The following is a 15,760-nucleotide window of genomic DNA, read 5'->3' as shown; positions in this document are numbered from 1 at the left end:
ATCTCTATTTCCTTTTATTTCACTTTTTCTATTTTCTCTTTGCCATTATTTCATTCTTTCTTTCATTCTCTTTCACTACTTTTAATTCTCTCTCTCTCCCTCTCTTTCTCTCTCTCTCTCTCTCTACAATGCCCACTCATTACGCTTTAGTTGGCCTACTTCCATTATTGATATTTTCACATCGTGTGAAGATCTACACCACATAAACACAAACCAAAATATAAAAAAAAAGTCCCTTCTAGCCTGGTGGGCACGACATTTCCAAACATAATTCAACCCGAAGATCGAATTCAAACACGTTCTAAGAATTTCCCCTCGTTTGAAATCAATGCGAACCAGATGACCTTCTCCTCTGATTGAACACATAAAATAACCTTTCCACAATGTTGAATGAATGCTGAATGGCTTTGATTTTTCTTTAAAAAGTATAACACATGGGCGCAGACAAAATTTGAGACTTGAAACAGATGGGCGAAATATTACAACAAAATTTATTACAATCTATATTTAGCATAATTTCCTTTACCAATAAATTTACGATGTACCTACGATGACCCCGGATGTTTGCGTTTTATGTGCTGTCTGTATTTACGGAAAATCTCGAACTTTGAACACGCTCCGCTGTAGGAAGTCTGGGTTAGGGTGTAAATAATCTTCAGTTTTGATGGAACATTTGAAGGTAATAAAACTAAATATAAACAAATATTTCAATATTCACAGAGCCTAAACCTGCTTTTATTTTCAAATTGACTTCTGCTCTTGTACTTAGGAAAATATATCTAGTCATACTAAATTTTATATCTGCTTTTGGTCCCTCCTGGTGCACAATCCACGCACCAGCTTTCTCCAGGCGTCTCGGTTCTTAGCGAGTCTCACCAAATGTCCCCAAGTATTGCCCATCTGTTTGGAATCTGCTCCCAAATCTTGGCCCCATGTCAACTCTTCCTCTTTCTTTGGGGTCCCCACGTGAGGACTTCAGGTAATGTTGGATGCACTGGGGAAGGGTGTGGCCTATCCATCGTCATTGAAGGATATCTACTTCATTACACTGCTGCTTTGTTCTTTGCCACAGTTTCTTTACGTAGTTACATAACATCTGCTTGGTATAAATAGTATTTCGTAATCTTATATTATCTTATAAAATAAAGATGATTACGCCATACGCGAGTACTTAGGTCAATTTAGACATGTATGTTAATCAATGATTGAAATTCTCTCAAGTGACACAAGTCACTGGTTTTCCTGGCTGACTCAAACAACCCATTCCATGCTCTAATAGAACTAGCGACGAAGGAGCATTTGTACAAATTTGTCCTACCATATGGAAAGAGGAATGTGCCTTTATCTTTGTGTCTGTTTGAGTTGTTGTGGTATATATTATATATACGGTAATTCATTGCCAACGCAGTCAACGTGTGTGGTATACGTCTTTCTGTGGTCTTGGTGCAAGCTCTGCAATCTCTGGACTGACTCTTAGTTTGCACTGGACCTCACTGGCAGCCACTCAGAGCAATAGAGTCCAGTTATCATAACCCGAAGTTATCTTTCAAAGATTAAAAAAAAGATAGGAAGGAAAAAAATCGCAAAGCCACGTAGTTCAATATATCAAACGTGTTGTGTTGATAGTCAATTGAGACATACGGATTTAGACAAGTATAGTGACTTCCTGGAAAATGTCTGCAGATGGAAAATCAGAAATCGTCATCGAGTTGAAGATTTCAATACGTGGCGACCAATCCAAAAATAGCAAGCTTTTCTTTTTTTTTTATCCGGTGTTCATAATCAGAAAGTGTATTGATAAGAATGTCTCAACCTGTTCACGTGTAGCTTAAAATATTTTTACTTTTATTTGGCCACGGTGATTTTTCAATAGGGTGTCCTTGACATTGTTTTATTTTTGTCTATTTATTTTAAAATTATCAATATTCCTCTTTCAATTTTCTTACGTTTCTCTTCAGTTCCACTACATCGCCACTATATTTCTTCATATCTTCTCTCTTACTGAGTGTTTAAAGAGCGTCAACCGGATCTTACAAATCTGAGAGTAAACAAAGAGCAGATTACTCTGATAAAAGTTTTATTAGGATAAATTCCCAATGCGCATTACTTTTTTTTTCCATCTGACTCATTGGCATAGCAACAGTGTCACGAAATGGTTTTATGACGCCAGGGCCCATTACTAATATAGCCCACAGAAGCCATCAAATCTAACAAAAAGCAGTTAGCCATTTTGTTTCGAATGTTCCTTCAGATTATAACTTCCTGGCCCAAATCTCACGCACGACGGCGGTGGTGGAGGTTGGGTAAGGGTTCAAACCCGGGACCATCGAGACGATAGCCGATAGCGTATAGCACACAACCAGGAAGATAATGTCAATGTCGAAACTTTTGACACAATTTTTTTAGCGTATAATTTTTCCTGTAATTTCTCTTGATCTAGAATCGACCACAAATTTACAAAATAGTTGCCTTTTTTTTCTCTAATTTGTTCCTTAATAAACAGAAAGCGATATTTTACTTTTAAAAAAAATATATCCATTGATTAATGCAAAATTGATATCTACTGCTATAAATATGGATTTTCATAGTTAAAAAAAAGACTACTATGTATTGGGCGGTGGATGTAGAGGTCAGTTGTTTCTGAGGCCCATTGGTTAACTGGATCTCATTGGACATGTACAACGATCAACCCGCCTTTACTTTTTTTGTCAAATAATGTCAGGTACCCATTAGAATTGGATGAATTTCAGAGGAGGGGGGGGGGGAAGGGGTTAAAATCCCGAATTTAATGACCTCAGTCTACACACGGGATTCAAACACGAGACAGTCATAGAACAGTTTTTCTGTTCGACGTTCAAGAGTTTTAAAATGTAAATGTGTATATTGGTGAAATACTGAATAGAACATTATCTGTATGAAACACCCAATAGGCATAATGAGTTTAAGACCCGGCCTGGGATCATGAGTTTCTTCCTCGTCATTGAAATGTTTCTATGTGCCTAATTTACTTATTTGTGTGTGTGTGTGTGTTTTGTGAATGTGTAAATATTGTCATGGGCGTAGCCAGGGGTAGGATTTGGGGTTCAAACAAATTCCAGAGCGAAATAAAATCCCCCCTCTGCGGGGCTGGAATTTTAGCACTGGTTTTTCGCTTTAATTTTGTTTATTAAAATCATGTAATGCTAGACCGTTGCAAACTGTCTCATACATTTGACAGTCACACTACAAGTTGAAACATAGCTTAAAGTCAAAACCAGCCCTACAAGGCCCATAACCAGGTTGGAAGAAAGCGAGAAAGATGAGATTGACCAGTTTCACATTTTTTAGATTCCTTGATACCAGCAGAGCGATTGAAGACGATGATGTGCAGCTGTAACCTCAACAATGGTCGCCTCGAAACCCTTTCATGGGCAAGGAATAATGGGATACAGGAAGTAAAAAAAAAAAAGATCGACCTTTCAGACGTCGAGAAAAATCATTTGAATTACATTCATGTTGACCTTGGCTATTTATGTTTTGTTTAAGAAAGAGAGAGTGAGAGCGAGAGAGAGAGAGTGAGAGAGAGAGAGAGCGAGAGAGAGAAAAGAAAAAGAAAGGTTTCTACGTAAAAGTAAATATAGATATATAAATAAATAAATAGATCGATTGACTTATTGATAGATAGATAGATAGATAGATAGATAGATAGATAGATAGATAGATAGATAGATAGATAGATACGATAGATAGAAAGATGTAAAGTTCCAAATTGACTATGCAAAGTTTAAATCACTTTTTACAATCTTTATTTTTGAGTTCAAAAGGAAAACTTTCCCACAGTGTCTTTGGCACTCCAAGCAAGGTCATAGTACTATTGATTTACCTGCGATTATAGACCGCGAACGTTTGAAAGCATGTCAGATGTATCGGGAATTAACTCAATGAGGCTTTGCACTATTATGACTTATGTTATGCAGATGACTTGTATAAGGAAGTGAACGGAGAAAAGAACACATGAAAACAAAAAGCTTTCCAAGACTGAATTTTTGATTGGATCAACATTTGAAGTTTTCGCTGACAGGGCAAGATTTAAAACCAATGTGTTTCACTTGATTCCAGCTATAGATTTACTTCTGACCCACTTAGCAACTTTTGGCACAACCAAACGTCTTATTATGTCAAGCGGATTGTACATTAACTATTTCGTCTTACAGAGAAGAAGAAGAAAGAGAGAGAGAGAGAGAGAGAGAGAGAGAGAGAAGAGATCGACGGAGAGAGAGCGAATTAGGGAGGTAAGGAAAGAGAGACGGAGAGGAAGTAAGAAAAAGAGAGTGAGAGAGAAAGAGAGAGGGGGACAGAGGAGGGAGAGAGGGAATGTTGGAGGGAGGAAAAGGGACATAACTCCTGGGGCCCAAACGTCCCGTCGCTAAAACGGCCACCGCGCCAAAACGGCGTACAGAGATAGGACAATTTGCACTGACCTTTGCTTCCCGTTGAGCCGGTTTTGTCTTCTAGCACCCTGGACCACCGCCACCAAGGTAAACAGCATCAGACCGCTGACCAGGAGAACTGGAATGATGAGAGTCAGCACTAGGTCAAGGACGTTGATGGATGCCAACAGTTTTTCATACCTATACAGTTGGAAAAAGGTACTCTAGATCATTGACACAAAAAAAAAAAAAAATTCTGAAAAAAAACATAGAAACAGTAACTCCTGATAGCCTACTTGATAACCACTGTGGTAGGATAATACTTTCGTTTTCCCTTTAGTCCGATAGATAACAAGGGGAAGGAATGGGTCTGTGTTTACAGTCAAACTACAAGCAGATTGGGGCGATAGTGTTCTGCTAGCACAATGAAAGTGTTTTAATCTGTTGATAGGTGAGACTGAGTATTCAAGCACTTTAATATTGTGGCTGATGTTGTTTTGTAAAACATTCATTCATCACTACTTGGTAAGGCAATCTGAACATTAAATATAAAATTAAACTTCATAGAATCCTAAATGCTGCTGGTGAAGTCATTGGCAAAAAACAAAACCCATTTGTTCAGCTGTTTGAGACAAACATATCCATAAAAAACCTAAAAAGATCCTAGTGAAAAAATAAATCTCCCTTTTTACCATCACAAAAGAGATACAAGACACCGATAGCAAAGACAAACAGACACAAACACTCTTTTGTTCCCCTGGCAATCAAATCATTAAATAAGAACAATCTGGTATAAACTTTGTCACATGTAAATTATGAGTAAGTCTGGTGTGAATATACATTTTGGTTTGTTATAGTTATAATGTTTTGTTTTGGTGTAATGCACAAGTTGTAAGACAAATTTCTTACGAACAATAAAGATTATTATTACTATTATTATTATCATTATCTAAAGATGTTATTCAGTTCATTGTAGTTATGTCAGAATACCACTCCTTTTAACTCCCTAACCAGCGAAGAATGCAAGTGGAGGCTCTAAGTAGGATTATTTTGGATTAAGGTTTAGGCAATGAGCATCTGCCCAAAATTTGTGCCTGACCTAACTATGACACTGGTTTGCCCTGGGGTCTTAGAATACCAGAAGTGTGGTCAATTTTTTCAAAAGAGGATAGCTAAATCTAAACAAGCCCACTAATCATAGACCCAAACGTAATCCCGTTTATCTGTGTATTGCTCCATCTATATTTGTCATTGACAGAGATATAACGAGTATTTAGTCCAGGGCTGATCTCATCAACCTGCCAGTAAAGTGCATAGCGTGTAACAGCCTGCTCAAATTATAGCAACAGTTCTGCATACAGTGGGATGTGAATTGTGGCGTGATTAATGGGTTTGTTTGTCGGAGGAAACCAATTGAAAACATTGAGACCGTGTTTGAGGTCTGCTAGAGCAGAAGCATTTGACTGATTAGAAGTTTCATTTATTTCAAATCCAGGTGGATATCATAATGTATAGCCTACTTTCCTTTCTCTTTTTTGGTTACACCTATTTCTCTTCTCTCTCTCACACTATTTATTTCTTCTTTCACACATTTCTCTTTATCTTTGTTCTATCTTTTCTCTTGTTTTCACAAAGCGTATATCAACTCTGTCTGTCTGTCTGTCTGGTAAAAAGTTTGTACACGTTATTGTTTTCCACATCGTATCTCGGATCACGTTTTGTACGATTACTTTTGTACCTGACAAAAATTTAAAAAAAAGAATCAATAGCAAAAATATCCAAATCAATTAACGGTAATGAAACTTTTTTTTTTGGTATCGAACAAGGTAAAGAAATTGTACTTGACAAATGTTGTGGAATAACTTTCTCTTTTTCTTTCTCTCTGTCTCTCACTCTCTCAAGTCAGTTTCTTCTCCCTCTACCTCTTCTCTCATTCTCTCTCATGACTAATTCTCTACTCTCTCTTCTCTCTGTCTCTCTGTCTCTTTATGTCTCTTTTCTCTCTGTCACTTCTTTCTCTGTCTCTTCTGTCCCTGCCTCTTCTATCTCTTCTCTATCTTCTTTTTCTCTTCTCTGTCTCTTATCTATTTCTTTTTCTTTCAATACTCCACTTTTTACTGAGCAACCTTTTTATTCTTAAATCTAGCTTCTTTTCCTAATTAAGAACGAAAATGCTTATAATAAGTGTAATATTAATGACAATATACAAAATAACAGGTTTTTACACAAGCCTAATGACTAGAACAAACTTTACACACACTCACACACACACAAAGTGTCACATTAATAAATTAATTATCAAAATTATGCTAACAGATCGTAACGCTTCTAAACGAGATAGATAAGAGAAATGGCACATAAAAGATTTTTGCCCAAATCTCGCCTGCATATTGGGAGAACATGTTTTGTAACATTTGAAGACAATTAAGTCAGAACAAAAACATTGTTAGGAAAACATTGCAAACCCTGTCTATTGGTTTGTCTATTATATATCCTACAATCTTCAAACAAACCATGGGCTTTAAAAAAAAGGGGGAAAATAACTATTTTAAAATTAGTGAATTATAACTTTAAAAATATTAGCGAGAATATATATATATGTGTATACACATATAGCTTATGTGATGTTCAGCACGTCATTTGTTGAATAGACGTCACGAAACTTTGTTTTTACTATTCCTGTTAGCTTACCAACTCTTCAAACGTAGCTGGACACTGGGTGGGTGGTCACTGGGTGGGTGGTCACTGGGTGGGTGGACACTGGGTGGACACTGGGTGGATGGTCACTGGGTGGGTGGACACTGGGTGGGTGGTCACTGGGTGGGTGGACACTGGGTCGGTGGTCAATGGGAGGGTGGACACTGGTAGGGTGGTAACTTGGTGGGTGGACACTGGGTGAGTTGTCACTGGGTGAGTGGTCACTGAGTGGGTGGTCACTGGGTGGGTCGGTGGTCACTGGGTGGGTCGGTGGTCACTGGGTGGGTAAACGCGGGATTAGAATTCGACTCAAACGATTTTCTTAAAGAAATTGAACAGTTTATGAATATTTGTGGAAAACAAAATGTATCTAATAGGCCATAAAATGAAAACTCTGGCTTTGATAGCTACATGAATGTTTTGTGCACCGTTTTATTTAGAAACATCTTCTACAATTCATTTTTACAATATACAAATATGTATATAATCTATCAATACTGAAAGAAGAGGAAACTGTGCCTCATATTCTGTATTGCTGTCCCAGACTTGCTGATCTCCGTCTCGACAGGTCTGGGAAACCAAAAATTCTGGACCTATATGGTGATATGTATGCACTACGCAAGACAGTAGGGTCTGTCCAGGGCTTTTGTAAGAGAGGATTTAAGCTTCTCAAGCCCTCACTTAAATGGAATTTAATAATGATGATGATGATCAATATTGGTTTGATTGGTAGCCCTTTTCACTACCCAGTAATATAAAATATAATTACTATATCTTAATCTATATCACCAGACTAGACTTTTCTGTATTCTGGTTAATAGATCTATACATGGACGTAGCCAGGATTTATTTATTTTTGATTGCTTGTGAATCGGGTTAGGGTTAATTAGTTATTGAGAGGGAAGTAATCATTCAAAAGATGCATGCACTGAATAGGAGGAATAATAAGTTTAAGTTTTTATTTTTTTAATTTTTTTCTTAATGTTTTCTTGTATGAAAAATAAGCACAAACTCTGAAACCTTTTTTACATTCAGTTTTACCTAGATTACTATGAAAAAAAAAGTATATTTTCTGTTGCATCGCAGGCGTTTGGTGGTCTATGCACACATTGTTGTACCTACAAACAATTTTAGGAATTCAAAAACACCAACAAAAACATTTATATTTCTTAGAACCTTTGGGCTTCCATAGGAAATAAGGACAGATCCTTCCGAAAGAACCCCACTATCTTCGTTCGTCTACAACACAGGACAATGGACACCCAGTGATCGTCAAGTTTGGACAGTTCATGAACAATGTCAACGTGAACTGTTGTGTAAACCGTAAACTTACGTTAGTGTCGTATGTTTTGTTGGCAATGTCATCTCTTCAGTACCAAAAAAACAAAATCACTTTGTTGACAATTTGTTGCACATAAAAACATTTACAATTTGAATTCATGCTTTTCAGCTGGTAGACACAAATACAAACATTTAGTATTATGTTTCTCGGAATTTTTTTGTGTTCTTCCAGAGAAACTAAAGAGAGTTCCTTTCGAAAAAATCCCAATGTCAAGGACTTCGTTGCTTTGGTATGTATAACACATGTGTCTACAACAGAAGACAATGGGCAACCCAATGATCATCAAGTGTGAACAATGTCTGGACGATGTTAACATTCATTGTTGTGAAAACATGGAACTTAAATTTTGTCTTGTGTGTTTTTGGCAATGTAATCTTCTACTGAATAACAAAAAACAACAACAACACACCAGGCACTTTGGACTGACTTTGTATTAAAAATTATAAGAAGTACCAATAATTACATTCAACCTTTAAAAATCAATACTTTAACAACAAAGTGAACCAAGCTTATAATTACAAAAGCAATGTAATTTGATGAACGAGGAGGCGGTCTGTTCCATCGTGACTATGCAAAAATGTCGAACTTGTGCTTTTATTTTGACTAGTGTCCCCAAAATAAAAGAGCTTGTGAATTGCAAGTTTCCAGACACTTTAGCACAGGGGTTCTCAGCCTGTGGGTCGCGACCACTTGGGGGTCGATTGACAATTTGTCGGGGGTCGCCTAAGACCATCGAAAGTATGGATTGTTGTTGTCTATTCTTTTATTGCTGTATGTGTGTGTGTGGGAGGACCTTGTCTAAGCCAGCATGAGATGACGGCCAGCACATTTCGAAACTAGGACCGTAGGCCCGAAAGTCTGGAGCGCATACCAAAAACTTCAACTACGTGGACAAGATGCATACCAAAAACAAAGCGTGAGCCGGACACTGTTCTGTTGATACAGCGGACCAGAGTTCTGGTAGCCTCTCCCTGACGGCGGGTCTGCAACTTGTGAAATATTAGCATAATGTTTGAAACACTAATGCGAAAATTCTAGCATTGACGTCGTCTCAAATATTTATCTAAGGTCCAACTGATTAACTGAAACATAAGCCGAAAGTCTGAAAGATTAAAGCAAGGTCTGAAACATTAACCCAAGGTCTGAAACATTAACCCAAAGTCTGAAACATTAACACAACGTCTGAAACATTAACCCAAGGTCTGAAACATTAACCCAAAGTCTGAAACATTAACCCAAAGTCTGAAACATTAACCCAACGTCTGAAACATTAACCCAAAGTCTGAAACATTAACCCAAGGTCTGAAACATTAACCCAAAGTCTGAAACATTAACCCAAAGTCTGAAACATTAACCCAAGGTCTGAAACATTAACCCAAAGTCTGAAACATTAACCCAAAGTCTGAAACATTAACCCAAAGTCTGAAATATTAACCCAAAGTCTGAAACATTAACCCAAGGTCTGAAACATTAACCCATGGTCTGAAACATGAACCCAAGGTCTGAAACATTAACCCAAGGTCTGAAACATTAACCCAAGGTCTGAAACATTAACCCATGGTCTGAAACATTAACCCAAGTTGTAACTGATTAACTCAAGGTCTGAGACATCAACGCAGTTTCTGAAACATCAACTGAAAGTCTAACTGATTAACTCAAGGTTTGAAACATTAAATCAAGATCTGAAACATTAAATCGAGGCCTGAAACATTAACTCAAGGTCTGAAACATTAACCTAAGGTCTAGCTAATTAACTTAGGGTCTAACGTATTAACTCAATGTCTGAAATATTAACCCAAGTTTTATTTGACTAAATCAAGGTAAAAAATATCAACCCAGGGTTTAACTGATTAACAATCATTAACCTGAGGCCTGCAACCTTAGCCCTAGGCGCCATAAGGACCAGCTCATTAACCAAAACAAGCTGAAAGTCTAATATCTACTGTGACAGTATCTAGACTCCAGAGCTTGTTCAAGTCTGCTTATTCTAATAACTGAACTGAAAACTCAATGTAAACATGCGTACTCTTTCTCTTCCACCACTTCTAGTCTTCTGTTATTGTCACGATCCGATTGGCCCTGACCCAGATAGTTCCTCCCGCCATATTTGGGTAATACAATAATATCCACTTACGATTGTAGTAGTCTTCAGCACACCATGCAATTACATACATGAGTTATAGTTGTCTCCCCTGCCTGCTTCATCTTCCCCATCTAATTCATTTTTTTTTTGGTGTGGTTTCACTTCTTAGCCACACTTAGACCGGTTCTAAAGTTGTCATGCATTGGCCCCATTTAGTTTCCTTCTTTTTTATACTTAGTGTTCGTTTCCTCGTCAAAAACTAAGAATAAATCTGGCATAGGGCGAGACCAATCGTCATGCAACGTCGCAACCTGTGGGCAGTTTAGACCAGTAGCGCGTTACCACATCACAGGCCTCTATGACGTGGCAGGCCTCCATACCGACCCATTTAGTGCATGCCTCCTGACCCCATTTAGTGTAGGCCTCCATACTGACCCATTTAGTGCAGGCCTCCATACCGACCCATTTAGTGCAGGCCTCATAACTGTAGTGCAGGCCTCCTGATTACCCAATTTAGTGCAGGCCTCCATACCGACCCATTTTTTAAAACCTGTATACCGACCCATTTAGTGTAGGCCTTCCTACAGTCCCATTTAGAGCTACCATCCTGACTGCTCAATTTAGTGCATCCTTCCTGACTGCTCAATTTAGTGCAGGCCTCCATACCGACCCATTTAGTACAGGCCTCCTAACTACCCCATTTAGTGCCGGCACACTAAGAATTAGCCCAAATGCCCATATAGCCTTGAAAGGCTGAGCATTGTTTACTGTCGGAACGATGTCGCCCACACAGCAGTTTCCTCCTCTCCACGCAGCTGATGTGACCAAAAGGAACGGAATATCCGATACCTTTTAGGATCAACTGCTAGGCTGTACCCAAACACGGGAAATGGCTTCGGGAGACAACCTTGAGGAAAAATCAGGAGATGGTGAGTTTTCTATAAGTCTCAACATTTAGATCTACATGTGGAGAGACTTCAGAAAGTTGTCTTTCTTTTTAATAATTTGTAATGATAATGTAACAATAGAGTTCTTGAGTTTTTATGTGATTGTAAAGTGTTAAAAGCGTGCCCCATATTAGGACTTTCTTTATGCTTCATATCATTTTACTTTTCTTAAAATCTTTTTTCTTTACTAACAAAAAAAATATAAATAAAACAATTTAATGGAACTTTGATTTTCTTATTCTAATAATCGTTATGCGGAAAAACAATGTTAATGCTGTTTTAGATTTTAATTACTACTTTACGAATTGTTTATGTCTTCGAAATACAACAGAATGTGTTGTTGTTTTATAAGTCACTGTGTGGTCTAGTTTTAGACTATCTAGAATCTAGTTTAAGTCTTATCAAAGTTTCAACCTACTATCTAGATCTCAACCAAGCTGGTGATAGCAGGGCATGATGATTGCCTCTCAACCCAGCCAGTTGTAAGTACATGCGTCCAACCGAACACAAGGGCGCCAACATCAGGGGATGCGTATGCATAAGCACATAGGTTCTCAAACTTGTTCGACTCGTGGAGACCTTTATATACTCTAATCTTGACCACGGAAAAAAAAACACTACACAAACGCATTGTAGGCCTATATATTACTTATACTAGAAAGGCTAAAAAAAAAAAACAATTTAAAAAAAAAATAAAAAAAAAACATTTTATTTGAGAATTTTTTATTAAGACAATAATTTTTGTTAAAAATAAAATTTATAAAAAATAATGAGTGGGATGAGGTTGATTATGAATGTATATATGTCCGACACAGATTATAAGACAAATTTCCTTACGGACAATAAGGATTACTATTTTTATTATTATTATAAATTAGCAGCAGCAAATCTCAACGAGCACACATTTGTAGTCGGTTTCTTTTATTTGCGATGAGGTTCGTTACGACAATAAATCCACGTTTGTTCGAATAAGAAAACGCGAAAGCAACCAACAACTTCTGTACCCGAAATGATATAAAATTGGAATCTGTTTTTGAAACCGGGAATTTTCGGTATCCTATTGTAGACATTGTCTTAAGCTCTTCGCTTAATGATATTTCAATAACATGTTAACGTGTAAACTCAATTATGCTTGGGATTTGAGATAAAGAGCTTAATACCCTGTCGGAAAAAAAAACAAGTAAAGAATGTCATTCCAACTTTGGTTAAGTACGATATAGAAGCTACAGTACGTAATAGACATATTAAACAGTAGTTATTTTATACAATTTAATTTTCTTCTTTCTGCGGATCCCCTACGGTCGTCTTGAGTACCCTGGGGGTCCGCTGACCAAAGTTTGAGAACCAGGCAGTCTCCTAGTCGTTGCGAACGACATGATAATAACAAAGATGTTGAAGAGTTAATCGATGCTGCTAGTGAGCTGATTATTATCTGGATGATTATTTCGACCCCTTCGATACTGTCTTGAACCTCTAATGATTAATCACTCAAGTAATCGGCAAAGCTGTCATATAGGTTAAGGGAAGGTTAGGCGTTGTTGAATGTATTGTTGGCTAGATAAGCTGGTAGGCTGAATAGATAGATAGATAGATAGATAGATAGATAGATAGATAGATAGATAGATAGATAGATAGATAGATAGATAGATAGATAGATAGATAGATAGATAGATAGATAGATAGCCTACTCATATCGCCGAGTCGTTGAGATGACATAAGATGACATGAACTTATGTAAGAAACATCACTTGTGTACCGGCTCCCCAATACATCTAAGGGGAAGAACTCCGCACTTACAAATATATATATCAATAATGTAGAACGTATTTCCCTTATTCGATATACAGTATTGGGCAATGCATAATTAATTGACCTTTAGGTTAATTATTTAAATGAGTCACGTCTTTTAAGGTACATAAATAATTATTTTAAAGTTTCAACTTGATCCGAGAATGGGCTTGAGTGAGCTAAGTGTTCAATTATCTAAAGGGAGGAAACTCTATATATTTAGCCGTTTATGCGAGTACTGAAGGATTAATATCCCTTGTTGGTATCAACTAAAATAAATAATTACCAGAAAATATTTGACTAATTTGTTACTTTGTTTTTCATTGATTCATGTTTTGTTTATGCCAATGAATACTTATTCAAAGTTTCAACTTGATCCGACAATGGGTTTGGGAGAAATAACCTGTAGACAATTTGTACTAGATAGAGTTAATATAGGCTTTGTAAAAAAAAATACAGTTCAAATTATATGTAAGCAAAAGTTTCCATTTATTTACCAAGGTTTTGAGAGCAATACACAGTTTTGAGAGACTTATCGGTAACTCAGATGACAGATCAGTACAGCTAAGTACTTAGTTTGTCTGACATGTAGGTCATCCTATGTGATTGAATAGTTTAACCCATTAACTGCCATCATCGGGTACTTCAACCAACCTTCGATCGCTATCTGACATTGGGGAATAGAAACAGGACAAGCACAAACTAAAGCAGAAACTTTCGTATGCTGGGAAGCCAACACTAATAACGTGCAGTGGCGTAGCTAGGGTGGGGGAGGAGGGGGAGAATTAAAAAACTCCCCGGTCCCCACTTGAGAGGGGCCCCAAATGAGTGGGTTTTTTTTCACATTAATAATATTAAATATTACACAAAATGCAGGGGCCCCCAAAAAGTCAAGGCCACCGGCCAACAAATGATGGCAAATTCCTAACTATGCTATATGTACCCCCCTGCTCAGAAAAGGTTACTTTCAATTGTAGATCACTGTTATAGCTTAATAGTCAGTCGATTGGATTTTGACAGTGAAACACGTAGTATTTTTGTTGTTGTTGAAAATCAATTCTGATGGTGATCAATAATTTCTGTTCATTTCTTGTAAAGTTTCAAACATAGGAAACATTCAGCTTGAACACTCTAATTCTTGTATTACAGGTCAGAGTGAATTTCCACGTACGATGGTGTGCAAAAGTTCATTACTGAATAGAGAGGGACATTTAGGCTGAGTGCGGGAATTACCACTGAAGAATGTTCAAAATAGACCAGATTTATTTTTAAGATGATTATACTTTTAAAACAAAATTATAAATGTCAAACCAGAGTTTTCACCATAAGGCTAATTATGCAGTAAATTTTCTTAAACCAAAGATATACATAAACTGTCCCATTTTTTGAAAAATTGATAGAGACGTTTTCGAAATCCAAATTACAGCCAATGTAATGAACCCATCCAAATTGTGCAAGCTGATAAGAGGAATTCTTTAAAAAAAAAAGGGGGGGGGGAGATGCTTGAGGTTAATTTCCATCTAGAAAAGTTATTGCTTTGTATTCTGAGTAAGTACTGTAGCGTGTGTAGAGTAAAGTTCCCCTTTCAGATCTTGCGATCTATAGAGCAGATGGTGTAACGGTCATCTGTTTCTGTGTCCTACGGTTAACGAGGGTGTCATGTGGCCAGCACAACGACCAACCGGCTTAACTTTCCCCAACTAATGTTAGGTACTCATGAGAGCAGAGGCGCCCAAAGATCCCGAAATCAAAATCCGTGTCTTCACCAGGATTCGAGCTCTGGACCTCGGTTCGGTAAGAGCTTTACCGCTCAGCCACTGCGCCTCCCGTACTGTAACACAGTGAATCTAATTTAGTGCAACTATCATTTGGGAAGGAAATATAACAAGAAATAAGCTCTAGAGTGGTTCCCAAACTTTTTTGTCTCGTAGACCCCTTGCCATGTTTTCTGGTTTACGGTAGACCCCCTGCTTAACTTGCAAAGTTTTACAAAGTCATCAACATTAAAAAAAAAAAGAATTTCTAATCATAGTGAGTTAAAGAGGGAAAAAGTAATTTAAAGCAACAGACAAAGTTATAGAGCTTTTTTTTTATTGATACAATTCAAATTAAAAAACCCAATTAAAATAACATTGAATATCTATTGCTGGAATCACCAAACACACTAGAAATGTTTTTCGTGTATTTCTTGATCTTTCCCGTGTGGCACAAATATGGTGCCAGCGGAACTGTTTTCAGTAACTGAATGGGGGCGAAGGCGAGTAACTATCGCCTAAACCAGTAACTTCGGGAAGGAGGGACTCAATAGCCTTGACTTGCAGCCCACCTAGCAGAAGGAAAACTGAATTCAAACCTCCTTTGCCTTGCAACTATACCCAAACATGGGAAAACTTTCGTCGGTAAATCCTGAGGAAAAATACAAAGGCGGAGACCCTTAATCAGTTTGTAGCACAACGCTACACCCTGTCAGAACATTTGACGCCGCCGATCCCAA

General features: G+C 37.5%; 1 protein-coding gene across 1 annotated transcript in view; it reads right to left on the bottom strand.

Moving 5' to 3' along the window:
* Positions 1-15,760, bottom strand: part of LOC106071677 (uncharacterized) — an 84,893-nt gene that overhangs the window by 12,303 nt on the left and 56,830 nt on the right. Inside the window, exon 3 of the mRNA XM_013231834.2 lies at positions 4,461-4,610. Coding sequence (XP_013087288.2) covers positions 4,461-4,610 — 150 coding nt within the window. The remainder of the gene's footprint in view (positions 1-4,460; positions 4,611-15,760) is intronic.

Source organism: Biomphalaria glabrata, chromosome 15, assembly GCF_947242115.1.
Source record: "Biomphalaria glabrata chromosome 15, xgBioGlab47.1, whole genome shotgun sequence".
Taxonomy (NCBI): domain Eukaryota; kingdom Metazoa; phylum Mollusca; class Gastropoda; family Planorbidae; genus Biomphalaria; species Biomphalaria glabrata.
This window is presented reverse-complemented; position numbering and strand designations above follow the sequence as displayed.